The sequence below is a fragment of the Trichechus manatus genome, unplaced genomic scaffold (genome assembly GCF_000243295.1).
Source record: "Trichechus manatus latirostris isolate Lorelei unplaced genomic scaffold, TriManLat1.0 scaffold00077, whole genome shotgun sequence".
Taxonomy (NCBI): Eukaryota; Metazoa; Chordata; class Mammalia; order Sirenia; family Trichechidae; genus Trichechus; species Trichechus manatus.
This window is the reverse complement of record NW_004444013.1, coordinates 1,067,598-1,093,031: the sequence shown is the minus strand read 5'-3', so window position 1 is coordinate 1,093,031 and position 25,434 is coordinate 1,067,598. Positions and strand designations below refer to the sequence as shown.

The window sequence follows — 25,434 nt, the reverse complement described above, 5'->3', positions numbered from 1 at the left end:
GAATTATGGTGTTGAAGAATATTGGAAATACCATGGACTGCCAGAAGAACAAACCACTCTCTCTTGCAAGAAGCACAGCCAGAATGCTCCTTAGAAGTGAGGATGGTGAGACTTTGTCTCACACACTTTGGACATCAGGAGAGACCAACCAGTCCCTGGAGAAGGACATCATGTTTGGTAAAGGGTCAGCGAAAAAGAGGAAGACCCTCGATGAGATGGACTGACACAGTGGCTGCCAACAATGGGCTCAAGCATAACAACGATTGTGAGGATGGTGTACGACTGGGCAACGTTTCATTCTGTCGTACACAGGGTCGCTATAAGTCACAACTAACTAGACAGCACCTAACAACAACAGGTTGCGCTGCTTCACAACACGTTCACCCAGGTGGATAGACCAGACCTGCAGCCTCTTGTTTGAATTTTTGCAAACATAGACCTCACCTAGCCAGTTTCTTCAGCTCATTATTGATGTCATGATTGAAGGGCTGTTCCTTCTGAGCGCGGACTAGAAAATCCCGGGCCTTCTGATACTCAGTCATGAGGAGACAAGCCTGCAATGAAGGACAAAATTTTAAACGCACATGTAGGAAATACAGCATTTTTGCAGTGCCCAAATTGAGCACTGCTGCTACCGCTTCTTGGGTGTTTGTCCAAAAGTCCCTGTCCTCCAACTCACCTGTCCACACCTGAACAGGGCCTTGGCATTCTTTTGGTCAATGATCAGAGACTGCTCTCCATAGCGCAGGGCCATGGTGGGTCGCTCCAGCTTCAGGTATGTAAAGGACAGGTTAAGGAGAACAAGAAGCTTGGCGGCCTCCACCAGGTGCTGCTCTTCAAGGGGTGCTGATCGCCGGCGGAGGAGTAACAAGGCCTGCGGACAGGGAAGGCAGCTGGTCAAGAGAAGTGACACAATCTTATATTTAGAAAACCCTAGAGAATCCAAAAAAATGACCTAAAAATAAACCCATACACCTACGGTCAATTGATTTTTGACAAGTGTGCTGATACCATTCCATGGGAAAGAACAGTCTTTTCAACAAAAGGCACTGGGACAACTGGAAAGTTGAAGTACTGATCCAGGCTACAACATGGATGAACCTTGAAAACATTATGCTAAGTAAAAGAAACCAGACACAAAAAGCCACATATTGAATAACTCTATTTACATGAAATGTCCAGAACAAGCAAATCTATAGATACAGAAAGTAGATTAGTGGTTCCCAGGGGCTGGGGGGTGGGGGAAATGGTGAATGATTGCTAACAGGGACGGGGTTTCTTTTCAAGGTGATGAAAATGTTCCGGAATTAGATAATAGTGATGGTGCGTAAGTCTGTGAATATGCTAAAAACCACTGAAGAACTCACTTTAAAATGGTGAATCTTATGGTATGTGAATTATATTTCATTTAAAAAAATAGCAAAAAGAAAGTGATGAGGCAAAGCCTGAACCGTGACAATGTGACTCACAGAGAAGAATTCCCTGCATCCATCTGGAAGGTCCGAGAAGAGTGGAAGAACTGGACAAATGTCAGAGAAGATGGTGCCATAGGCAGAAAGGCATGAGCCTCCAGAACTTAGAGCACAGAGCCCAGCACACAGAAAGTGCTCATAAAGTATCTGCTGAATGAATTACCAAGGGAAACAGAAAATTCCTGCCAGCACAACCTATGTAAGCAGCCAAATTGTGATCAGAAGGTTGGTGAGAATGCAGTCAGCCCTCAAAGTGTTAGACAAATTCCCACTGTCAAAGAGACATGAAATGAGATGGCAAATGGGGTAGAGAAACCAGTTGGTAGAGGACCTCATACTGGGATGGGAATTTTCAAAATTTTTATTTCAAAAATCTTTATTAAAATCTATATAGATACAGATATATAAGCTTAATGCATTTTCACAACCTGAACACACCCATGTAACCAGCATCCAGATGAAAACAGAGGACATTACTAGGCCCCCAGAAACCTCCTGGAGTCCCTCCTCCCGCCCCCACCCCCCGTCATTATCCCTCTGGAATGAGAATTTTTTTTTAATCAGACTTTTCTTAATGGTTGCCCATGAAAAATAGAGAAAGGGATAAGATCTATGTTTTTTAAGGACTTTTTGGTGTCTATACTTAATTTCCAAAGCATTCTCACCCGTTTATATCTCACTTTGGCATCATAGAAACGATTTTGGCGGAAAAGGTAGTTGCCGAACTCTCGTTCGGTAGCTGCCACTTTTAGGACCTTCTGAAGTGGAAATTGGTCTTGTTGCTCCTGAGGACCAAAGACAAGGATACTCAGCAAGGAACCAAAAGCCACAATGCCACAGTGGAAGTGTTATTTCAATTATTAATGTTTCTCTTTTAGATTTTGAACTCATATTAATTGCTTTCCATGCACTAAGCACTGTGCTACGTGCCCTTGCAGAGGTCACCTCTGTGAGTCCCAACAGCAGCCACAGCAGATAGGTGCTATTACTGTTCTTTTACAGACCAGGGCCAGAAGAAAGTTTCTTCAGTATGCTCTGAAATGCTCCCTAAAGAAGCAGTTTCCCATGGAATTAGAAACTAATGGAACTTGCTGCGTACAGAAATCAGGGCTCAATCATTTTATCTAACAAGCATTTAATGGTTGGCCCAGGTCCCTGCTGGCTTTTATAGCCATGATGTTCTAGCCTGGCTACGTACCAGAACCATCCATACAGCCTTTTTTTTTTTTCTTAAATGGTTGTATTCACAGCTAAGATTTATTATAGCGCCATGGTGAGGATACACAGCCAGATAAGTAAGGGAAAAGACAAAGCAGGTGGAGTCTGGAGGAATCTATATGCAGGCGTCCTATGCTCTCTCTGAAGGAGGGACAGAGAGTGCACTCCAGCAGGGAAACACTCAGGGAGGGGCAAATGCTTTTTTCCATATGGATATCTGGTTGCCTTAAGGTTATTTACTGAAAAGACTATTCTTTCCTTCACTGTGCTGCAATGTTACCTTTGTCATAAATCAGATGGTGCACACATGTGTGGGTGTGTTTCCAGACACTTCGATTCCATAGTTCTCTGTCTATCCTTGTGTTGATACCACACTTTTAATTACTGTAGATGTATAATTAGACTTGATATCTGGTAGTCGAAGTCTTCTGGCTTTGTTTTTTTCTTCACTAGGAAGGGAGCTTTTTGATTACATAAATAATTCTAGAATCAACTTGTTAATTCCCACCAAAAAATACAGCTGCAATTTTAATTGGGATTGTACTGAATATATAGAGCTGGGCTTTGAACCAGTTCATTCCAGTTCGAACTCCTGCTCAGAATTTGCATCTCTATTCCAGATATGGAGCCCTAGTGGCGCAGTGGTTAAGTGATACGGTTGCTAACCAAAACGTTGGCAGTTCAAATCCACCAGTTGCTCCTTGGAAACCCTATGGGGCAGTTCTACTCTGTCCTGTAGGGTCGCTGTAGATTGGAATCGACTCGACAGCAACAGGTTTTTTTGTGCTTGTACCCCATATATACTGAATCAGAATCTACATTTTAACCAGATCCCCAGATGATTATTTCAGTTCGAACCCCTGCTGAGAATCTGCATTTCTAACAAGTTCCCAAGCAATGCTAACACTGCTGGTTAGGGACCAGTTCTAAGAATTACTAGTACAGCAGTGGTTCTCAAAATTTATTATACATAAGAATCACCTGGGGATCTTGTTAAAATGTAGATTCTGATTCAGTGTATCTGGGAGTGGAAATGCAAATTCTCAGCAGGGGTTCAAACCTGAATGAAGCAGTTGGAAGCCCTGGTATAGAGTAATAGAGCTGACATCTTTTGTTCCAACTGTATATTGCTGATAACAAATCACCCAAAACTAAGTGGTATAAAACAGCAATAATTTTTATGCTCATGGATTCTGTGGTTGGGAATTGGGACAAAACACAGTGGATATGGCTTTTCAACTTCATAATACTTAGGGCCTCAGCTGGGGGTGACTCAAATGGATGAGTGCTGGAATCCTTTGGAGGCTTCTTCCCTTACATTTGGCACCTGGGCAAAGACTCTACTGGAGCATCTCTCCATGTTGCTGAACTACTCACAATATAGTATCCAGGTAGCTAGGTTTCACCAGGGAGTATGTGGAAGGCAAGCATACCAAGAGAACCAAGAGTGAGCTGCACTGCCTTTTATGATCTAGCCTTGGAAGTCACATAGTGTTGCTTCTGCTGTAGTTTATTGGTTGAAGCAGTCACAAGCCCACTCAGATTCCAAGGAAAAAGACACAGACCCCACCTTTCCACGGTCACTACCACATCTTAGGAGCCCTGCTGGTGCAATGGTTAAGTGCTCGGCTGCTAACCAACAGGTCAGAGGTTTGAAACCACCATTGGCACAGTTATGAGGACAATGACCATATGAGGACAGTTTGCCTGGGAGTGTTCCCCTTTATACCGTATGTCCTGGTGTCTCATCTAGTTAATAGTCTCTGGATTGAATAAGCGTCCTGAACTGGACAATAAACTATACATTATGAGCTACTAGAAAACAAACTTAACATTCAAAAGAAAACATTCACCATCTTGCAGGAAGAACTAGGCAAAGGATGACTGAAAGGTCAGCTAAAACTGCTGGTCCATTACAAACTCACCCCCTTACTTCGGCCCAGCACCTTACCCATACATGAGACAGACATGCTCTAGGAAACAGGGGCCCTCCACCAGCACCACACAGGAGCCTCAGGACAGAACCTGGGGCAGATGATCATCAGCGGGGTAGGCTACCTAGGAGAATTATCAAAAGCACAAACCCATTCCTCTCTACATAAAGTGCTGCCATCTGGGCTCTGGGACTTACAGCTGACAGGGCGCAAAACTTGTCAGACTCGGCAGAATCTAGGAAGTCAAGCAGCTCAATCTCGAACAGGACGGTGGTGTTCGGGGGGATCAAGGGAGGGCAGCCCAGTGTTCCATAGGCGTAGGTTGGTTTGAACAGAAACCTGGCCAGCTCTCCTTTCCGCATGCTCAGAAGGCCCAGCTCCATGCCCCACAGCGTAATATCTGGAAGAAAGGACAAAAAACTTGGTTGAAGCTTGCCCAGTATCCTGCTCTGATGCTACTGACTTGACAACATTGGGTTTCGAGTTCAAATCTCTCCATGTGCTACTCCAAAGCCTTCTCAATGTGGTCCCAACTCACTTTTCAGCCTTGTTTCCCACTACCTCCACCCGTTCCAAACTCTAGCTTCACCAAGCACTGCAGTATTCTGGCCTCTAGTCTTTGTTCATGCAATTCCTTTTTCCCGCCATGTCTTCCTCCCCACTCTACTCCCAGTTTCTACCCTGACTGAAATCTTATTCAAACCTCATTTCAAATGCCCCCTCTTCCATGAAGTCTTCCATGATTCACCCAGCTAGAATTAACTGTGCCTTCATTAAGCACTCCAACAGTACTGCTATACCTACCACACAGGTGCTCATCGAATTCCACCTCATCAGGTGTCTGAATACGTGTCAGTCTCCTCTACCACCCTGTGAAGTCCGTAAGGGCAGAGATGTTCTAGTCATCTGAGTACCACCCCTCTTTTCACAGTGCACCGTGTGTAGTAAGCATTCCATAGATGTTTACTTAACAAATGAACAAAGAAAAATGGCTAATGGTTAAGTCAGGGTGCAAAGAAAACTTTGCCAGGTAAACCTTCTCCCAAATACCTAGGTCTCAATAGGGGACATGGGAGAGAACTTGGCTGTTCAGCACAACCCAGCCTCAGAAAAACCAACTCAAAGGGTCTGAGCTATGAACAGAGTTTTGCATGCCTAAAAGCATTCTATTGCATTCTCTCATCACTTCCCCAAGCATTCTTCTTTGCCAGCTCCTAATCTGAACTTACCCTCTCCCAGTTTCATGAGCCGAGGAGTTTTCCTAAAGCAATTAGAATCAAAGGGCCTGTCCATGTGCTCCAGATACCCAGAATATTTCACTAGGACAGAGAAAACAGATTCAATGTGAAGAAAACAGACCCAGGATATCCCTACCTTTATAATACCAAATTTCCTTGTCACACACACCAAAAAAATGGAATTAGATGAGTTTAAATTGCCCCACATCGTGAGTTACAGGAATAATCTTTTCTCAATGTTTCTGGATGCCTGCCCTTTTGCCTTGATGTTCAAGAGCTTACCTGGAGCGCTATGAGTGTTCATTGTTCACAGTGGCATCGTGCAAAGGGAAGAGGGATTCCCTAGCTTGTCTCTTAAAAACCTCGATTCAAACAGAACATTTTCTATGCTATATGGTATGTTTTTCAGAACTGCAACCTTCTCTCCCCCCAAAGTAAAGCGCAGTTAGATGGTTTGCTACCACAGGTAGCACACAACACTCTAACGTCCCCACCGGCTCTTGCTGCTCTGCGTGCTGACGGGAGATTCGCACCCAGGCCCAGGCCTACCTAACACGGAAGCATCAGGTGTCACCAGGCCTCCAGTGCCTTCTCGGAGGACATCCTTCAGCACGCCGCGGTCCCCGGAAATGTCCAGCATCCTCTGACTTAGCCTCTGGTAGGGAGACTTGTGGACAATACAAAAACGAGACGTCAGCGCCCCCAGACCACACCCCTACTCCAGACACCTCGTGACCCCGGCCGGCAGCCCCGGCGTCGACGCCCCCTACAGTGGCGTCTCTGAACCTCGGACTCCCCAGCGCCCGTGCCCGCGCCTTCACCTGCCTGGGGGCGACACCCCCTTCCAGGACTTCCAGGTTTCGGGCGCTTCCCCCCATTTCTCCGTCCACTCTGTGTCTTCCTGTCCGGTGCGAGCCCTCAGCCTCGCCCCGCTGCGCCCCCTAGAAGAAGCCACAGGCCCAGCTGCCCCTTTATACCCGGGCGGCCCCTTCCGAAGGCGGCATTCCGTTCGCGGGCCGCGAGGAGGCACTCTTCGCTTCTCCCCAACTGCCGCCAACGGCCCTCGAGCGCCCAGGAACAGGCGGAGAGGGGCGACGCCCCATGGAGCGCGTGGCAGGGGCAAGCATGATGGAGCTGGGGGCTGGGCCCACGATGGGGCACGTGATGGGGGCACGTGGAGCACGTGTTGGGGGGTGGGACACGTGACAGGGACGCTGGGGGGCAGCTTGGGGCGGGGGGTGGGGAGGGAAGGGCACGCCAGAAGGAGCAAGGCACATGAAGGAACCTGTGGTGGTTATTGCACCTGCTGGAGCACGTGGCGGCAACCCACACAGGGTAGTGGAAATGGGATGGAGGCACGCTGGTGAGAACCAGGGCCCAGAACAACTGCGGATGGGTTGGGCCGAGGCAGTGGGTTACTTCTGCCTTTTTCAACAGTCCCTTCTTTTCCATTGCATTCTGAAGAAACAAGCACAGACAAGACTTCTAAGGTCAAACTGCCCAGTTCCTGAGGAAAAAAAGTGATGTCTCAGCTTCCCACCATCAAGTCCACAAAACCTGTCGCACCTGCTCTCTCGTGCTACAAAGGAAGACTGGTCCTCACAGACTCCACCTCTGCTTGGTCCCTGGCTCCTTCCCCTCTTGCTTGCTCAAGGACTTGACTCTTTTGGGTATGCCCTTTCTTCCAGAGTGTTTCCTTCAGTTTATACATACTCTCAAATCTCTTATCTGTTATCCTGCATCTTCCTTCTGCTATAGGTGGCCCCATTCCTACTCTGCACAGAAAACTTCTCAAAATAGTTGCTGCAAATGTCTTGTTTTTCAACTACTTTGTCTCCACCTCGTCACCCTCCATTTTCTCTTCATCCCACTTCACTGCTCCTTCCCCGGCACTGAGCCCCGAAGACTTGCCCTTGTTGCCAGATCCACCAGACACCTTTTTTCCCCTCAGTTTACCAGACTCGTGTCAATATTTGCCAAAGGTGACCTCTCTGACCTTAAAACACTCTTGGCTTCCATGTTAATTTTCTATCACTGTCATAACAAATTACCACAAAGCTAACAGCTTAAAACAACACCCATTTATTATCTCAGTTATGTAGGCTAGAAGTCCAACACAGGTCTCACTGGGCTAAAATTAAAGCATAGGTGGGGCTGCATTCCTTACTGGAGGTTCTGGGGAAGAATCCACTTCCAAGCTCACTTTCCTTGCTGGCTGTCACCCAGGGAGCCACGCATAGCTCCTACAGACCTCTCTCTGGACCTTGTACATGGGTCCCTACACGTCAGAGTCAGCAGCAGCACATCAAATCCTTCCCACACTTGGAATCTGAGATTCCCTTGTGCCACATCTCTTTTCTGACTCCAGCCAGAGAAAGTGCTCTGCTTTTCAGGGCTTATATAATTAGATTGGGCCTACCACCTGGATAATTAGGTTCCATAACCTTAATTACATCTGCAAAGTCCCTTTTGTCACGTCATGTAACATATTCACAGGCTCCAGGGATTACGACATAGTTAGACACCTGGGGGAGGGGCGGCATTCTGCCTACCACATCTTCCTGGACACCATACTCTGGTTTTCCTCCTACCTCAGTGGCTGTTCCTTCTCAGTCATTCTCCTCTTCCTGACCTCTAAACACTGGCAACTCCGGGGCTCTGCCCTTGGACTTCTGCCTTTCCTTCTCTATTCTCATTCTCTGGGAGATCCTAGCTATTCCCATAGGTTTAAATAGGTGACATATTTAAATAGGTGATATATATCAGGCCAGACTAGGCCTCCCCTGAGCTCTGGAGCTCCAGGCTCCTGTGTTCAATTGCCTATTCCAGTGGTTTTCAAAGTGTAGTCCCCAGGCCAGCAGCAGCAGTGTCACCTGGGAACTTATTAGAAATGCAAGTTCTTAGGCCCATCCCTATCCTCCTGAAACAAGCTCTGGAGGCAGGACCTAGCAATCTTACTTTCTCTCTCTCTTTTTACTTGTGCTTTAGGTGAAAGTTTACAGCTGAAGTTAATTTCTCATACAAAAATTTATATACATACTGTTTTGTGACATTAGTTGCAATTCCCACAATGTGACAGCACGCTCCCCCTTTCCACCTCGGGTTACCTGTGTCCATTCAACCAGTTCCTGCCCCCTCCCGATTTCTCATCCTGCCTCCTGACAGGAGCTGCCCAGTTGGTCTCGAGTATCTGATTGAACTAAGACACACATTCCTCACGTGTATTATTTTTTGTTTTATAGTCCTGTCTAATCTTTGTCTGAAGAGTGGGGTTCAGGAATGGTTTCAGTTCTGGGTTAGCAGAGTGTCTGGAGGCCATGGTTTCGGGGGTTACTCCAGTCTCTGTTAGACCATCAAGTCTGGTCTTTTTACGTGAATTTGAGTTCTGCTCCACACTTTTTTCCCACTCCGTCAGGGACTCTTCTGTTGCATTCCCTGTCAGGGGCGGTCATTGGTGGTAGCTCGGCACCATCTAGTTCTTTTGGTCTCAGGCTAGTAGAGTCTCTTGTTTATGTGGTCCTCTAGTCTCTTGGGCTAATATTTTCCTTGTGTCTTAGTTTTCTTCATTCTCCTCTGTTCCAAGTTGGATGGGACCAACTGATGCATCTTAGATGGCCACTCATAAGCTTTTAAGACCCCAGATGCCACTCACCAAAGTGGGGTGCAGAACATTTTCTCAATAAATTTTGCTATGCCCTGAAACTTTGGTCCGCATGCTCCAGTCACAGCTACTGTGTCGTTCAAGGTGTTTGGATGTGTCCAGGAAACTTCTTAGCTTTTGTTTTGGTCCAGTTGTGCTGACTTTCTCTGTATTGTGTGTTGTCCTTCCCTTCACTGAAGTTGATCCTTGTCTACTATCTGGTTTGTGAATTCCCCCCTCTCCCTCACCACCCTCATAACCATCAAAGAATGCTTTTTTCTGTGTTTAAACCTTTTCTTTAGTTCTTATAATGGTGGTCTCATACAATATTTGTCTTTTTCTGACTAATTTCACTCAGCATAATGCCCTCCAGATTCATCCATGTTGTGAGATGTTTCGTGGATTCATTACTGTTCTTTATCATACGTAGTATTCCATTGTGTGTATGTACCATAATTTGTTTATCCCTTCATCTGTTGATGGGTGCGATCTTACATTTTAACAAGTCCTCCAGGTGATTCTGCGGCCAGCTTATGTCTGTTAGGGCCACTGGGCTACTTAATCTTTGCACCTGAATGCCCTCAGGCATCTGATTTTGGATTCCCCATTTCCCTTTCCATCTCATCTTCCTGATATCAGTAGTTGGCATCACCACCCATCCACCCAGGTGCTCCAGCCACTATGGCCCATTATCTGCACAGAAGCCGTATTTATACTTAAAAATATAAATCAGATGATATTTCTCTACTTAAAACCCTCCCGTAGCTTCTGTTACCCTTGGAATGAAATCCAAACTCCTTGCCCTGGCCTACAGACCCCTCCCTGCCCACACCTCTGGCCTCATCTCCTGATGTCCTCTTACTCACTACACTCTAGTTACCCAGGTCACCTCTCAGAAATACCAAGCTCTTCCCAGCCTCAGGGGATTTGCACTTGCTGACCTCTTGACTGGACTGCTCCTCCTACAGCCTTTCAGGTGGTTGGCTTCTTTGTATCCTTCAGATCTCAGCTCACTCATCCCCATTTCAGAGACATTGACCTGCCCCTTTTTAAAGTGGCACCTCACACAATTTGCCACTCCATTCCCCACTTTGTCATCACTTGTTTATTTTCTGAAGTGCATTTAACACTATTATATTGTTTATTTATATATTTATGACCTAACACCACCACCCCCTCACTATATTATAAACTCCAAAATGCTACTATATTCCTAATACCCAGCTCAGTGCTTGACACATAGCAGATTCTCAATGTATATTTATTGAATTAAGAAATAAAATTTCCTTACACCTATCTGTACCAGACATTTCACCAAAGATGTGGTGAAAAACAGGTGAAACTGTGCACTACGGTTAGTAAGTAAGCACAAGTAAGCCTGCCTCCACCTCATACCGAAAAAAAAAAAACAAAAAAAAAACCCGTTGCCATTGCATTGATTCCAACTCATAGCGACCCATAGTAGAACTGCCCCATAGGGTTTCCAAGGAGCAGCTGGTGGATTTGAACTGCTGACCTTCTGGTTAGCAGCCGAGCTCTTAATCACTGCGTCACCAGAGTTCCACCTCATAGGAATCAGCTTTGTGCTGATACGGATGGTGATTCTTATCTCCCCTGAAGTTAAGCTAGTTATGATGCTACTACCTTATGACATCAAAAAAGAATTTATAATTCAATAATATTGAGTGAAAGAAGTCAGACACAAGAAAGTACATATTATGTGGCTCTATATGAAATTCAAAAACATCCCCAACAATTTGCAACAAGGATAGCGCCTATCCTTGCTAAGGGTATTGACTGTGAGAAGACATGGGGGAGACTTCTGGGTGCCAGGAACATTCTGTATCTTTTCTTGAGGGTGAGTACACATCAGAGATGGATGACCAATAAGTAAGGTAAGCACATGCCTAAGACATCAACAAACAGGGGTACCAGTTGTCTAAAGCGAAGATCCATAGATGCCAAGCAGACAGGACACAAGGAAAAGTGAGCACACAACAATAATTCAAGAAAGACTTGATTCATTATCCTTATTATGTATGGAGGTAGATATTGTTTGGCAGTTTCACTGTGATGGAGTCATTGAAGAATTTGTAAGACAAAGAATAGAAAGAAATATTTTTAATTATAACATGTTAGAGATGAAAGATCTATCTAAAAATAAGATATAGTAATTTGTTGTAATATTTGTTTTCTGATCATTAAATTTTCTTTTATGACATCTTTTCATTTGTTGATTTATAATTATAGCATTTATTATAAAACAAGCGTCAAAATTGAAGTCTGAGCCATTTAAAACAAAATTAGTGAAAGTCAATTTTTCTTTGTGGGAGATCAACAGAATTTTACATTGATTGTTGAAACAACTAAGTTCAGTGACTCATTTTCTTTGTTGTGCAATATTCTTTTTGTAGAAAATGTGGTATATAGTGAAAATCTTAGTATACCACATCCACTAAAAATTTTATAATCCAGTTCGTCTCATTCCGCTAAAATGGCATATGCCACTTTTGCATTCAATTGCTAATATTATAGTCACATTGAAAAAGAAGTTACGTCATGGACAGCTAAGACACACACACACATACATATACATGTATATGTATAACTCCCATATGCCGTTAGAATGTGTGAGTAAGCAGAGGAGGGGGCACCACAGATTATCAGTGTTTAGGGCCCTCACGTGCCTTCATCTGGCCCTAGTATACATACATACATAAGGGAGTCCCTAGGTGGTGCAAATGGTTAAGCGCTTGACTACTAGCTGAAAGGTTGGTGGTTCAAACCCACCCAGAGGTGCCTCGTAAGACATGCCTGGTGATCTGCTTCTGAAAGTTCACAGCGTTGAAAACCCTTTGGAGCAGTTCTACTCTGCACACGTGAGGCCACTGTGAGTCAGAATAGACCTGATGGGAACTAACAACAATAACACACATACATAAAGTGTACATCAAACTCTATACTTAGGTTTTGTGCACTTATACGTCGATTAAAAAAATCAAAATAAATAACATAAAACCAAAAACCCATTGCCACTGAGTCAATTCTGACTCGTAGCGACCCTATAGGACAGAATAGAACTGCCTCATAGGGTTTCCAAGGAGTGCCTGGTGGATTCGAACTGCTGACCCTTTGGTTAGCAGCCAAGCTCTTACACTACATCACCAGGGTTCCAAAACGAATAAAAAATACCTTCAAAATTATTTTTTAAAAAAAGAAAAGGTTCAGAAAGAATTCTGTCAAAACACACACCCCACCTTTTTGGGGTTTGTAAGGTGTGTGTTGTGAGGGGCCCAGCCGCTCTGCCTTGCCCCACCCCCACAATACATAGCCAAAGCAAGCACCTGAATCTTGCCATTATCAGAGCTGGCCAAGCAGAGGCTGCCTTCCCAGTCCCATGATGTGGCCCGGTTTCCACTTGATTGTGGGTGACCTTGAGGACACAGGGTGTTGCTGGGAAAGGGTGAAGGGGAGGAGAAAAAGGGTAGAGACTAGGTACCCAGCTGCAATTCCCAGGTCTCTGTTCCTGCTCTCATCCTGGGAAGAGAAAAGGCTGACTCCATCGCGTGAGTGACTCCATCAGGTCAGTGATGGTCTGAGGCCCCAGTGGAGGGCTCAGTGGATCCTGAGAGACCAGGTAGCACAGTATCCGGGCACTGCCTGGCTCTGCTTCAGCTTCAGGCATGGTGTTTCTTGTCTCTCCTTGCCAGTCATTTGCCATGGGGTGCGGGGTGGGATACTGGGAGAGAGCCCCGCTAGTCCCAGACCCGGAAGAACAATGTTGTTCCGGTATAGAACTCCCTGCTTTAGAATGACCGGGGGTGTCTACCATAAATGCAGATTTCTAGGCTGCACTCCAGATCCCCTAAAGCAGAATCCTGAAGGTGGAACTCAGGAATCATTACAATAATAATCCGCTCAACAGTTGCTCCAAAGTTTGAGAACTGATCTAGACGGTGGGAAGACCAAATATTTCCCTCCGCTAATGACCTTTGCTTGTTTTTGCTGTCGGGTTTAGGCCAGGACTGCTAAGGGCTGGAACTTGCATTATTAGTGTCTCTCCAAATGGCCCTGAAGCTGGCTCCTTTCATATTTGCCACCAAATCCGAGTAAAAAAATGTAGAGTCTCATCTCTGTAAGTGACCATTTTCTCACTGAAGCCCTTTGTTTTACACATTGAGAAACAGGCCGAAGGTCACAGTGGGCTAAGGCTGGAATCCAGGACTGGCATGCTTCTGTCTAAAATTCTGGCTGCCCTTGGTGGGGTTGGGGGCGGGGGTGGGGGCGGGCAGCAGAGTGCCGGACAGGCGAGTGGAGGGGACATTCCTTCCGCGCTGTTTTAGCTGCGCAGGTGGATGGCGTGGCAGGTGAGCGTGCCCGAGCTGGAGGACCGGCTTCAGTGCCCCATCTGCCTGGAGGTCTTCAAGGAGCCCCTGATGCTGCAGTGCGGCCACTCCTACTGTAAGGGCTGCTTGGTCTCCCTGTCCTGCCACCTGGACACAGAGCTGCGCTGCCCGGTGTGCCGGCAGGCGGTAGACTACAGCAGCTCCCCCCCAAACGTCTCCCTGGCCCGGGTGATTGAAGCCCTGCGGCTTCCCAGGGACCCGGAGCCTCAAGTCTGCGCGCACCACCGAAACCCGCTCAGCCTCTTCTGTGAGGAGGACCAGGACCTCATCTGCGGTCTCTGCGGCCTGCTGGGCTCCCACCAGCACCACCGCGTCACGCCCGTCTCCACCGTCCACAGCCGCATGAAGGTGGGAAGGGAAGGCTGTGAAGGGGGCGCGGGGTCCAGGGGCAGGGTCTGTGGACTGTGGAGCCCAGGTCTGGGGCTCTCTGGCCCTATCACCTGACACAAAAGGAGGGTCAAGAGGCGAGACTCAGTTTTCCTCCAGCTCTGTCCTGCAGCAAGACTCTTGCGGGCATTCATTCATTCATTCATTCATCACGTTTTGAGCTACTGCTAAAACCAGGTGCTGGGGATAACAGAACACATGTGATGGAGAGCCCCCTTGCTCACTGGCTGGCTCCTTCCCTGCTGAATTTTTCCTTGCAGCCCTTGTTTGTTTCTAGAGGGCTCCCCTGGCTGCCTCTCAGGTAGGCGCATGAGGGCAGTGACTTTGTTTTGTTCCCTGCCGAATTCTAGAGTAAGCACTGAAAATATATTTGTTCAATGAATTTCTGCTTTATAACCTAACAGGTCTAGTAGATAATAACAACAATGATAATAGTGCCATCTGAGCTGAATGCATTCATCTGAGGTTTACAAAGCAGCTCCGCCTACACAACTTCATTTACTCCTCAGAACAGTGTGAGGCAGGTAGGGTGGGGCTATTATTGTCTTTACAAATGAGGAAACTGAGGCTCAGAGAAGGTAAGGGTCTTATCCAAGCTCATGCAAACTTGTGAGTGGCAGAGCTAGGAGTCAAACCAAGGCCCGTTTTCTTTCCATTGCCAACAGATCAGGAAAGGGCAGGAAGGGTTCTTGGAAGTAAAATGTTACAGGAAGGAGTGTACTTGGCATGGGAGTGAAAGTGAGGAATGAAAAAATATAGGAGAGGAGAGAGCATCAAGGTAGGCAGGCAGAGGTGCCCTGTGAGCTGTTCTGGGGATTTCCTGGGCCGAGTGGTCTGGGCAGCATTTTTTTGCTCCTCAGCCCTGGGAGACAAGTAGGAGATGTGTGCAGGGCTGGCCAGGTCATCCATCCGCCCCTCCTTCCCATGAACATTACTGGGTACCTCATATGTGCTAGGTGCTGTGCTATGTGCCCTCGGTACAGTAGTGGGCAAGAGACTCCCTGCTCTGGGAAAGCTCATTCTGGAGGTCTGGCAGAGAGAGCCGTATGTTAAGTGCTGCTGTCAAGGTTAAATACAGGGAATGGTGAGATCACGCAGAACATGGATCCTGCATGGCCTCAGGCGGTCAGGGAAGGCTTCCTGGAGGAAGTAGACTCTAAGCCGAGACCTGAATGACAAGGAGAATTTGATCGGAAAAGAAGAGGAGGAAAAACATTCCAAGTGTAAAGACAGCAAGTGCAAAAGACCAAGAAGTGAACAGCATGGCACACTTGAGGAAAGATAAGACATTCCATAAAACTTGGGGAGAGAGGTGAGAGAGAGATGGGGCAGAAGAGGTAAGCAGGGGCCACGTCATAGAAAGGCCCGTGTCACACCTGAAGAGATTTGGGGTTTATTTGGAGGGCCATGAGGAAGGGGGCACTGGAGAGTTTTAAGCAGAGTGGTGATGTGGTCAGATCTCTCTGGCCAGAGGGTAGACTGGAGAGTGAGGCTGGAGGATGGAGCAAGATATGAGGGCATCAGGAACTGAGGGAGTGGGAATGGGAGATAATAATAAAAAAAAAAGTTGCCGTTGAGTTGATTCTGACTCATGGTGACCTCATGTGTGTCAGAGTAGACCTGTGTTCCACAGGGTTTTCAATGGCTGATTTTTCAGAAGTAGATCACCAAGCTTTTCTTCTGAGGTGCCTCTGGGTGGACTTGAAACTCCAACCTTTCAGTTAGCAGCTGAGCACATTAACTGTTTGCACCACCCAGGGACTCCAGGAGATAATTAGAAGGTAGAAAGGAAAAACCTTGATGACTGAATATGGGAGTACAGGAGAGCGAAGAGTCAGGCTTGACCCCCAGACCTGAAATTTGGGCAAGTCCCCTTGTACAGACAATGGGTGTATGGGGGAGAGGGGGCAGCGGTGTCAGGAGTGGGCAGGCAGAGTGTGAGGTGCTCATGGGACAATCATGAGAAGATGTCCAACAAACAGGTAGGTGGCAGAGTCTGGAGACCAGGAAAGGGATCAAGACTAGAGATAAGGGATTTGAAGTAATCTACCTATGGGTGGAAATTGAAGACCAAGGAGAGTCTGTAGAATAAGGGAAGACACTGCTGAGGACACCTGAGGAGCCCCAGGGTTTAAAATTTGGGTAGAGAAAGAAACTGCAGAGAGAGCAGGGAAGCTGGCTGAGTGTGGTCTCCTGGAAATCAGAGGGACAGAACATCTGGAGGACAAGATCATGTGTGTGAGATGTCTGATGAGGACTGAAAAATGGCTATTGGATTTACAGTCAGAATTGATTATCTTGGCAAGAGCAGTTTTAGGGGAGTATGGAAGGAGGAAGTCAGACTGCAGTGGGATGGAACCAACTCTGAATTTTAGTAGCAGGAAGGGCTGCCAGGAGACAAGGATCTTGCTCATCATCTCTACAAGGAGCTGGGCTCTGGTGTGGGTCACTATTTGGGGTTTGGGTTTTTGTGATCCCAAGTCTCTTCTCTGTGATGCAACTGTATTATGCTCCTTTATCAGGTACCTTTCATGCATTGCTGTTTTCTCCCATTTATTGGGATCCTGAGGTACTTTTTTTTTTCGTAATTCTGTTTCCTCTCATTGTGGCAAAGTTGATATACCTCTCTGCCTTGGGAAGGTTGCAACTGGACTGTCCTTCTCAGGCCACTGTGAGATGTTCTGAGTGCCTCATGACTCAAGGCAAGGACTCTGTGTCCATTTACCCCTAAGCTTGCTTTACTTTTTACTCAACTTCCTTCCTGAAAGCTGACCTCTGCTTGGGAACTATCTCAACTAAAGTGTCTGTACACTCCCTGGGCACAAACAGAAGGGACTCTGGTCATGTGGGGGAGCTAAATGGGCAGGTCTGCAGGTGGTCCTCTTTGGCACCCTAAGGCTAGGTCAAATTTGGGGCCAGGGCAGCCCAGGAGAAATGAGTTTACTTAAGCCCGGAGAGGTCCCCAGACCCAGGTGGGGGTCCAAGCCTGCTACGGATGGATTCAGGTCTTTAATAGGGAGTAGGGAGTCACCAGGTTTACCCTGCACCACAATATTTACCCTGTTCCATGATATGCACCATATGCCCTAGAATTAGCCTCATTGGGTCCAGCCTTTTTGAAATGATTCTTGATCAAATGCCCATTGAGCCTGGACCTGCTCGTGGCATGAAATGACTGGAGAGTTTAGCTGGTGGGTATCCTACTGGCAGCATTCCATGTAGGAAGTGTTGGCTTCAGATTGGAATCACCACTCTTGGATGTTGTGTGATGACTTCCAGGTAGTTATAACAATGTTTAGCATCTCTGTCTACATCAGGGAGAAGGATAACGTTGAGATTCTCCCTTGGCTGGGCAATTTCTACAGTCAGTCTTAACTATTTTGAAGTGATGGGCACCTGGGAAAGTTGGATCCCTGCCCTGGTTCCACTGGGATGTGCTTGTGGCCATTGGAATTCTTCCAAGAAGGGCGAAGTCCCAAAGAGCTAAGTGGGTCCAGAGCTCAGCCGCTCATGGGCCATGGCATGTTGCCTCCAGGAGGAGCTTTCGACCCTCATCTCCGACCTAAAGCAGGAGCAGAAGAAGGTGGATGAGCATATTGCCAAACTGGTGAACAACAGGACCCGAATTGTTGTGAGTGAGCCCTCTCTGTGCCCCTACACTGAGACCAGGCACCTTTGCTGTCCTGCAGGGTCCTGTTCTTATTTGTCCTTTACAAAAACCATGCCTCTCATAAGAAGCCAGAATTCAAGGCATGTCAGGGTGTGTGGGGAAAGTGAAAGTCCCAACTGAGAGAATTCAATTCAGTTGTCAGGACCGGCTCCAAGTTGGCTTCTGTCCTCCATGCCCTTGGGACTGAGATAACCCAGAATTTGAGTCCCAGAGGTAAACAACCCAAAGCTGTGGGCATGGCCCTGCCCCCTGTGCCACCTGTGTCTGCTTGACCTTCACAGCCTGTAAGTGGGCTTCTTGTGGTGCCCTTCCAGTACGTTCAGGGCACAGGCCTGGACAGGCCCGACAACCTCAGCTGCTGTCTGCCTGTCCTCAGTGAGGGGCATGGGGGCTGGGAGGGCATGGAGGCTGGGCCCTGAAGGTGGCTGTGGAACAGGGACAAGGAGCAGGAGCGGCCTATATACACTAAGCCTCGCACAGTGTGTCATTTAGCCCTCCCTCATCATGCTTGAGAGGGGGTGGTGTTACCCCTGTCTGAGGAGAGCAAAACTCGGGTCACACAGGGAGTCCTGGGCTAGCTCACTCCAACGTCTGGGCTCTCCCAGGGTGTTCAGTTTTTTTTCAGTTGTAGAGCCCCGTGATAAAATAACACACAATTTTACATGCACATTTAATAGTTAAAACAGGTGAAAGCAGAGCGACTCTGTTTGAAATGGGAATGGGGGTCCAGAATCTCCCCTGCCACCTGTCACCCTCACTGCCACATCTCCCTGAAACTTATAGGGGTCACAGGCACAGTTTGAACACCTGAGCAGGAGTCACCCCATAGGGCCTGTCTGGGACTCAGGTGCCAGAACCAGCCGATTCAGGAATGCCCAGGAAGCCCAGCCATAGCCACACAGCTCTGCTGTGGTTTCAGCTGTGACTGGCCCCTCCATGTTCCAGAATGAGTCCGATGTGTTCAGCTGGGTGATCCACCGAGAGTTCCAGGAGCTGCACCACCTGGTGGACGAGGAGAAGGCCCACTGCCTGGAGGGGGTGGAAGGCCACACTCGTGGCCTTGTGGCCTCCCTGGACATGCAACTGGAGCAGGCCCAGAGGACTCGGGAACAGCTGGTCCAGGCTGAGCGTGTGCTGGAGCAGTTCAGTAATGAGAGTCATCACGAGTTCATTCGGGTGAGTGGACAAGGGTATGTCCCCATGCCAAGGCTCTCAGGGCCCCCAGAGTCTCCTCCTTCCTAACCACTCCTCTGCCTTCCCTGCCTCTCTTCTGTCTTTCAGAAGTACCACTCCATGGCCTCCAGGTAAGACTCTCCAAGGGAGCGTCCAGTGGCTCCAAGGGAGATGGTCACCTCCTCTCCACTTAGTTCCTCATTTGGCTTAACCAGTGCTTCTGGAGAAGCTGCCAAATCCAGCTCTGCACTGGGATGAAAGTTGTGTTTCTGCCTTCAGGGACCCCAAACAGCTTGGGTTCAAGCTCAGCTCCATCTCTTACTGGCTGGGTGGCTAGGGCAAGCTATATAATATCTCTGAGCCTCAGGCAGACAGTGAACTATGATTACATACAATGGAAATTCATGCAAGCTACAGAAACAATACAGAGGAGGAGGTGACTGGGGAATCGGCAAAGAAGGTGTGCAGGTCAACAGGCGTTTGCAGGTCAGCAGAGTGGGAGTTGAGGCACGTGAGCAGGTGGAGTAGTGCGGTCTTTGGAGTATTGAAGGAGCTCACCATTGCTGGGGTGAGTCTGATGCAGAAGGGAAGGGGAGGATGAGGTGGGAGAGGTGGGTAGTGGCCTGAATGAGGGACCTGGAAACATGCGCTAAGGGTGTGGGACCGGTGTTCTAGTCCCAACAAATCCACAATTTGTGTAGTTCCTGAGCCTCCTCAGACCCTGTTTATGGGAGTCTTCTTGTTTCCTGAAATTCTTTTTAGTCTTGGAGACAATTTGGTTAAGAGATACTGGTGTAAACAAATGGATGGGGGATCTGATTGACTCAGTGTGTAGCAGGTGTCCTCTCCTGGGCCAGCTGGCTGTGGCTGGGGCCAGGGTCACTGATACGGGGCAGTAGTTCTCAATCTTGCACCAGGACCACCAAGAAAGCCTATTAAACACAGATTACTGGACCCCAGTAAGCAGTTTCTGATTCAGCAGGTCTGGGTGGGGACCCAAGAATTTGTATTTCTAACAAATTCCCAGGGGAGGCTGATGCTGCTGGTCTCGGCCCTGTACTTCGAGAACCCCTCCTAGGAAGGGGTAGTTCTTTAGGAAGCAGGTGTGGGGAGAGGAAATGACAGGCACCTTGAGTGCAGTGTTCCAACCTCTGGGTTTAGATGTCCACATGGGTGTGGTGGGCTGTCCGGTGCCTTGCTCTCCTGTCACTGTTAATGTTGCATCCAGAGCAGAGCTCCAGCAAGCCCGGCCCTTGGAAGGCACGTTCAGCCCCATCTCCTTCAAGCCAGGCCTCCACCAGGCCGACATCAAGCTGACTGTGTGGAAAAGGCTCTTCCGCAAAGTTCTGCCAGGTGAGGCCCTAACCTGTCCTCCTCCCAGAGGGTGGCTGGCAGTGGCCACCCAAGGTGGGGCAGCAGCTTCTCGTTTCAGTCAGAGAGAGTCGAGCTAGAGAGAATGTGAGGGAGAGGCTGGCATAGAGTAGTGATGAGAACGTGGGACTGGGGCCCCCTAGACAGCCTGGGCTCCGGCTCAGCTCCATCTCTTTCCGGCTGGGTGACTGAGCAAGTACTTGAAATTGCTCTGAATGTGAAAATGGCACGGTGTCAGACCTCGTCTAAATTCAGGAGGGGGGAGGAGGAGAATCATCAAGATAAGCATCAGCCCAAAGCTGATTCCTGTGAGATGGAGGTGAGACATACCTCTACTCTTCAACTTTTTAACCAATTCTGACACCAGCCGTCCCTCCTGCGGCACTCTCTACTTCTCTGCTGGGTTTGATAATTCATTGCAATGGCCACACAGAACTCACAGACCATACTCATGATTGTGTGGGTGATTTGGGAAGTAACAGGTTACAATTCAGAATCAGGATCAACTTGGAAATAACAGAAATGACTCGGGATACAGTTCTCCAATCAGACAGCTTCTTCTCGGCCATGCCCACAGGCCTCTCTCTCAGCCCTAGGCCCTTGGCCCTCTGCCCTTAGCTTTTGGCTCTTGGCCTGATCTCTGCCCTGCTCAGACAAGTGTTATAAAGCTCTTTAGCTCTACTAATAATTGCCCAGAGGCACCCAACTCTGCCAGGAAGCCTCCTGCCTGAAGGCACTCAGCTTTTTCACTCTGTAGGTTGGCATGCCCACTGTAGCTGCCTCACTCTGTGGATTGGGAAGCCCACTGCACCATCTCATGCCAGTGTCCTGGTTCTGCTGCTGTTGTTTCTCTGCTGTTGGACTCTGCCATGCTTGCTGCCACTTCTCGCTGTCTCACACCGTCTCCAGTGTTACAGCTTTTTATGTCTCCTGGGTCTAGTAGGTTCTCAGCACAGGGACTCTGGGTTGAAAAGATGCACTCCATTCCTGGCTCTTCTTCTTGATGGTAGTGAGATTCCCCACCCCCTACCCCAACCTCTGGATTGGCTCCCTTTAAGCCTAGTGGGATGGCAAAACTGACCAACCCCCTGCAAGGATTCTATGCACTTATTTGCATGGTCCCACTCCCACAGGGTTCCATGCACCTTATTTGCAGTAGCAAAACTGTCCAATCCCCTTGGTGGGCCACAAGCACCACATCTGCATAATCCTACCACGTCATCTCTTGGGAGCTACAAGACCATGGCTAGAAGAGCCATACAATAGCAACCTACTGCACCACACTAAGCCTCAGTTTCCTTGTCCGTAAAGAGGGGCTATTCACGCTTACCTTGCTGGGGCTGCATTTTATATATACAGGTAGTCTCCAACTTATGACAGGGTTCTGTTCTGACATCTCCATTATAAGTTGAATACCTCTTTTTTTTTTTTTTAAGTTTTCATTATTATTGCCTTTTATTATCAGTATCTTTATAAATCCAATCTTTGCCTTTGGAGGTTGGAAACATTACATATAAACATCTGTGAGTGAACATCTCGAGAATGATAACATCAGCAAATTACGTGCTACAACACTGTATGTAGTAAAAAAGGGATGGTAGTAAGTGTGGCTTGTCAGAACTCAAATATGTTGTAAGTTGGGGACTACCTGTGTGTGTGTATTTATATGCACTTACATACACACAGAGAGATAAGTGCATGTATATACATATGTATATGTGCATACATATAGTTCTTAACTGCCACTGAGTTAGCCCTTGACTCATGATGGCCCCATATACAACAGAATAAAATGCTGCTTGGTCCTGTGCCATCCCCACGATTGGTTGTGGATTGAACCATTGTGATCCATAGGGTTTTCATGGCTAATTTTTGGAAGTAGATCACCAGGCCTTTCCTCCTAGTCTGTTTTAGTCTGTAAGCTCTGCTGACACTGTTCCGCATTATAGACATGCAAGCCTCCACTGATGGACGGGTGATAGCTGAGCATGATGTGCATTGGCTAGGCATTGAACCTGGGTCTCCCACATGGAAGGCGAGAATTCTACCACTTAACCACCATTGCCCCCACACATGTAGTGTAGGGCTTAATAAATGGTAGTTATTACTCTGTCAAACATAACTCAAAGACATTTATTAATTAATTAATTCATGTATTATTAGCATGCTGTTGACTTGTACATAAGAGAGATCAATCAATAGATTGATTTCATCCAACAAAGGCAAAAACAGAGTCTATAAAGAGAAAAAGGAGAGGGGGAGAAGACAAAACTGCAGACAGTCTGTGAACAGTGAATCTTGTTTGCACGTTTTTTGGGTAAACTGATGAGCTGACAGCTAGCAAAGAGTTCAGCTGTGATAGTGTGTCCTTCAAGTGGCTGATGAGGGTATCACAGAAAACAACTGCAGTTGTTTATGGATTCTCCAGAAAACCTCGAGAATTTAGCTGTGGGGCATATGTGGCAGGCTGCCTTCTGGGCCCTTCCATCAGCACCTCCACCTCAGTCTTCACCAGAATCCCTCGACTCACAGCTGTCTGTTTTTCCCACGCTTTGGGCATCATTCATTCAGCCAACATCCTTTGGGTGCCCGCTCTGTGCTGGTCCCTCCTGAAACCTGGGGATCAAAGATTAGTCAGGCACAGTTTCTCTTCTTGAGAGGCTTGAGGCCTCTTTGGAGCAGAGGCTGCCTTCTGTGTAGCTTCAACAACATGCTTCTCTGCTCTCTTCCATAGCCCCGGAGCCTCTCAAACTGGACCCTGCCACAGCCCACCCCCTCCTCGAGCTCTCCAAGGGCAACACGGTGGTGCAGTGTGGGCTCCTGGCTCAGCAGCGCACCAGCCAGCCCGAGCGCTTCGACTACAGCACATGTGTCCTGGCCTGCCAGGGCTTCTCCTGCGGCCGCCACTACTGGGAGGTGGTTGTGGGCAGCAAGAGTGACTGGCGCCTGGGGGTCATCAAGGGCACAGCCAGTCGCAAGGGCAAGCTGAGCAAGTCCCCAGAGCATGGCGTGTGGCTGATTGGCCTGAAGGAGAGCCGGGTGTATGAGGCCTTTGGCTGCCCACGGGTACCCCTGCCCGTGATGGGCCACCCCCACCGCATTGGTGTCTACCTGCACTATGAGCAGGGTGAGCTCACCTTCTTTGATGCCGACCGCCCTGATGACCTGCGACTGCTCTACACATTCCAGGCTGACTTCCAGGGCAAGCTCTACCCCATCCTAGACACGTGCTGGCATGAACGGGGCAGCAATTCCCTGCCCATGGTGTTGCCTCCACCCAGCGGGCCTGGCCACCTCCCCCTCCCACAGCCCACCAAGCTATAGGGCTTCCCAATGTCCTGCTTGCCCACAGATCCACCACAGCCAGGCAGCAGGGACTTGTGTGGTTCCATCACCACCACCAGCAGTAGGGGATTTCTTCACTGCTGGGGAATGTCTTCATGCCTGTTTGCCCCTAGAAACATTTTATGACCACAATCCCCAACCCATCAGGCAAGGGCATATTTAGTAACCTTTGACCAACATTAGCAGAGCCAGGCCTTGCTGTCCACAGCCTGTGGTCAAGCTGAGCTTCCCTTGGTCCTTCCTAACAATGCTATCTGTGCTTACTCTTCGAATTAAAGGCTACAAAGTTCTTACCCATAACTTTCCCTTAACATGATAAACTTTAAACAACTCTTAGGGATACGACTATTAAGATGTTGAAATTGACATTCTTTCTTTCTTTTTAAATGATTTTCAAATCTTAATTGCTGCATGTACATACTGCTTTACGTGTGGACCGTTAAAAGCCGCTCCAACCTCTGGTGAGATCTTGATTCCACCCCCTGCCCACCTGGTCTGCAGTTACCGTCACATTGACCACTTAGTCATTCATCCCACACAAGTATCTGATGAGCCCAGGCTGTGTCCTGGCCCTGGGGAGATGAGTAGAATGCTCTGTCCCCAAAGACCTCTCTTGACTTCCCTCTCAGCTAGGTGAGGAAGACAGACCCGGAAATGGCATTATTTCAAAGCAAAGTGACTAGGGGCCACACAGGGCATGCTGCCCGTTTCTGACAACTGCTGGGCACCCAGGAGTAGGCCCAGAGGCTGTGTCTGCTTATGGGGATCCTGCCCCTGCCCACAGCTGCCAGAGCAGGGGCCTACCTAAGACCAACACAGGGACAACTGAATTCTCTCCAAAGAATCTGGAAATTTAAGGAGACGGACTGGTTGGAAACAAGTCACCTGAGGCATGGTGCTTTAGAGATAAGAGCCACAGCCTTCTGCCACTGAGGTCTGTGGAGCTGCCTGAGTGCCATCTGCAGGGGGACAGCCTCACCACGGCACCCATGTGTCTACCCTGATAGGCACATGGCAATGAAGCCTGAGTTTCCGCAGAACATCTTGTGACCCTCGAGGGCTTGTGAGGTGCTACTTCAAGGCCATCTCACCCACTCACCTTATCCCCCTGGGAGGGTGTCACGAGAGACTTTTTCCTCAATTCTGGGGTTCTGGTGAGGTATGAGGGTTTCTGCCCCACTCCCTTGAAACAGCACTGCAGACTGTGAAGCTGCTTAGCTGCAGTCTAGAATTAGTTCCTCAGCAATGGGATTTCCCACAGCTCATCTGCCCCTTTGGTTTTGGTGTTATCCCTTTTGGTGTGTAGGACAAGGACCACAGGGAGCTGGAACCTCTGGCTACTCTTCCTTTTGCCAAAGGAACTGTCCAAATGGAAGAGTGGCTCGTTGTCTCTTTACCAGCTGAATCAGTTAGGCCTTGGCCCTGGTCTTCCTGCTGTGTGCTTCATGCCTTCTGGACCCCATTTCTGGTTATTCAGTTCTTCCAACAATTTCATGACAGAGCTGAGGAGTGTTGCCCCTCTGTATACACTCTCCACCTTTCCCAGTCTGCTCTCTGTCCTGAGAAGCTGGCCTCAATGG

General features: G+C 48.1%; 2 protein-coding genes across 3 annotated transcripts in view; one reads left to right on the top strand and one right to left on the bottom strand.

The window, feature by feature from the left end:
- The window catches only part of FKBP6 (FKBP prolyl isomerase family member 6 (inactive)), a 68,930-nt gene extending 62,190 nt beyond the window's left edge, over window positions 1-6,740 (bottom strand). The window contains exons 1-7 of the mRNA XM_004380843.1: window positions 6,684-6,740; window positions 6,412-6,529; window positions 5,854-5,943; window positions 4,822-5,024; window positions 2,138-2,257; window positions 680-874; window positions 445-554 (exon numbers count right to left, since the gene is read on the bottom strand). Coding sequence (XP_004380900.1) covers window positions 445-554; window positions 680-874; window positions 2,138-2,257; window positions 4,822-5,024; window positions 5,854-5,943; window positions 6,412-6,529; window positions 6,684-6,740 — 893 coding nt within the window. The remainder of the gene's footprint in view (window positions 1-444; window positions 555-679; window positions 875-2,137; window positions 2,258-4,821; window positions 5,025-5,853; window positions 5,944-6,411; window positions 6,530-6,683) is intronic.
- Window positions 6,741-13,853: 7,113 nt separating this feature from the next.
- On the top strand, window positions 13,854-23,894 carry TRIM50 (tripartite motif containing 50). 2 transcript variants are annotated; one of them, XM_012556792.1, is made up of 6 exons: window positions 13,854-14,256; window positions 17,831-17,926; window positions 18,911-19,141; window positions 19,250-19,269; window positions 20,367-20,491; window positions 23,244-23,894. In XM_012556792.1, exons 1-6 carry the CDS (start codon window positions 13,858-13,860, stop codon window positions 23,831-23,833), a joined length of 1,461 nt encoding a protein of 486 aa, XP_012412246.1. In that variant the 5' UTR covers window positions 13,854-13,857; the 3' UTR covers window positions 23,834-23,894. The 2 variants fall into 2 exon arrangements, with proteins under 2 accessions (XP_012412246.1, XP_004380805.1); XM_004380748.1 differs by having other exon boundaries at window positions 19,247-19,269.
- The last annotated feature ends 1,540 nt before the right edge of the window (window positions 23,895-25,434 follow it).

Excerpts from the sequence above, each read along its gene's own strand:
- TRIM50 (XM_004380748.1), top strand. The coding sequence starts at position 13,858 with ATGGCGTGGCAGGTGAGCGTGCCCGAGCTGGAGGACCGGCTTCAGTGC. Across the intron at positions 17,927-18,910 it reads ACAACAGGACCCGAATTGTT|AATGAGTCCGATGTGTTCAG; the intron begins GTGAGTGAGCCC and ends TCCATGTTCCAG. Across the intron at positions 20,492-23,243 it reads CTTCCGCAAAGTTCTGCCAG|CCCCGGAGCCTCTCAAACTG; the intron begins GTGAGGCCCTAA and ends TCTCTTCCATAG.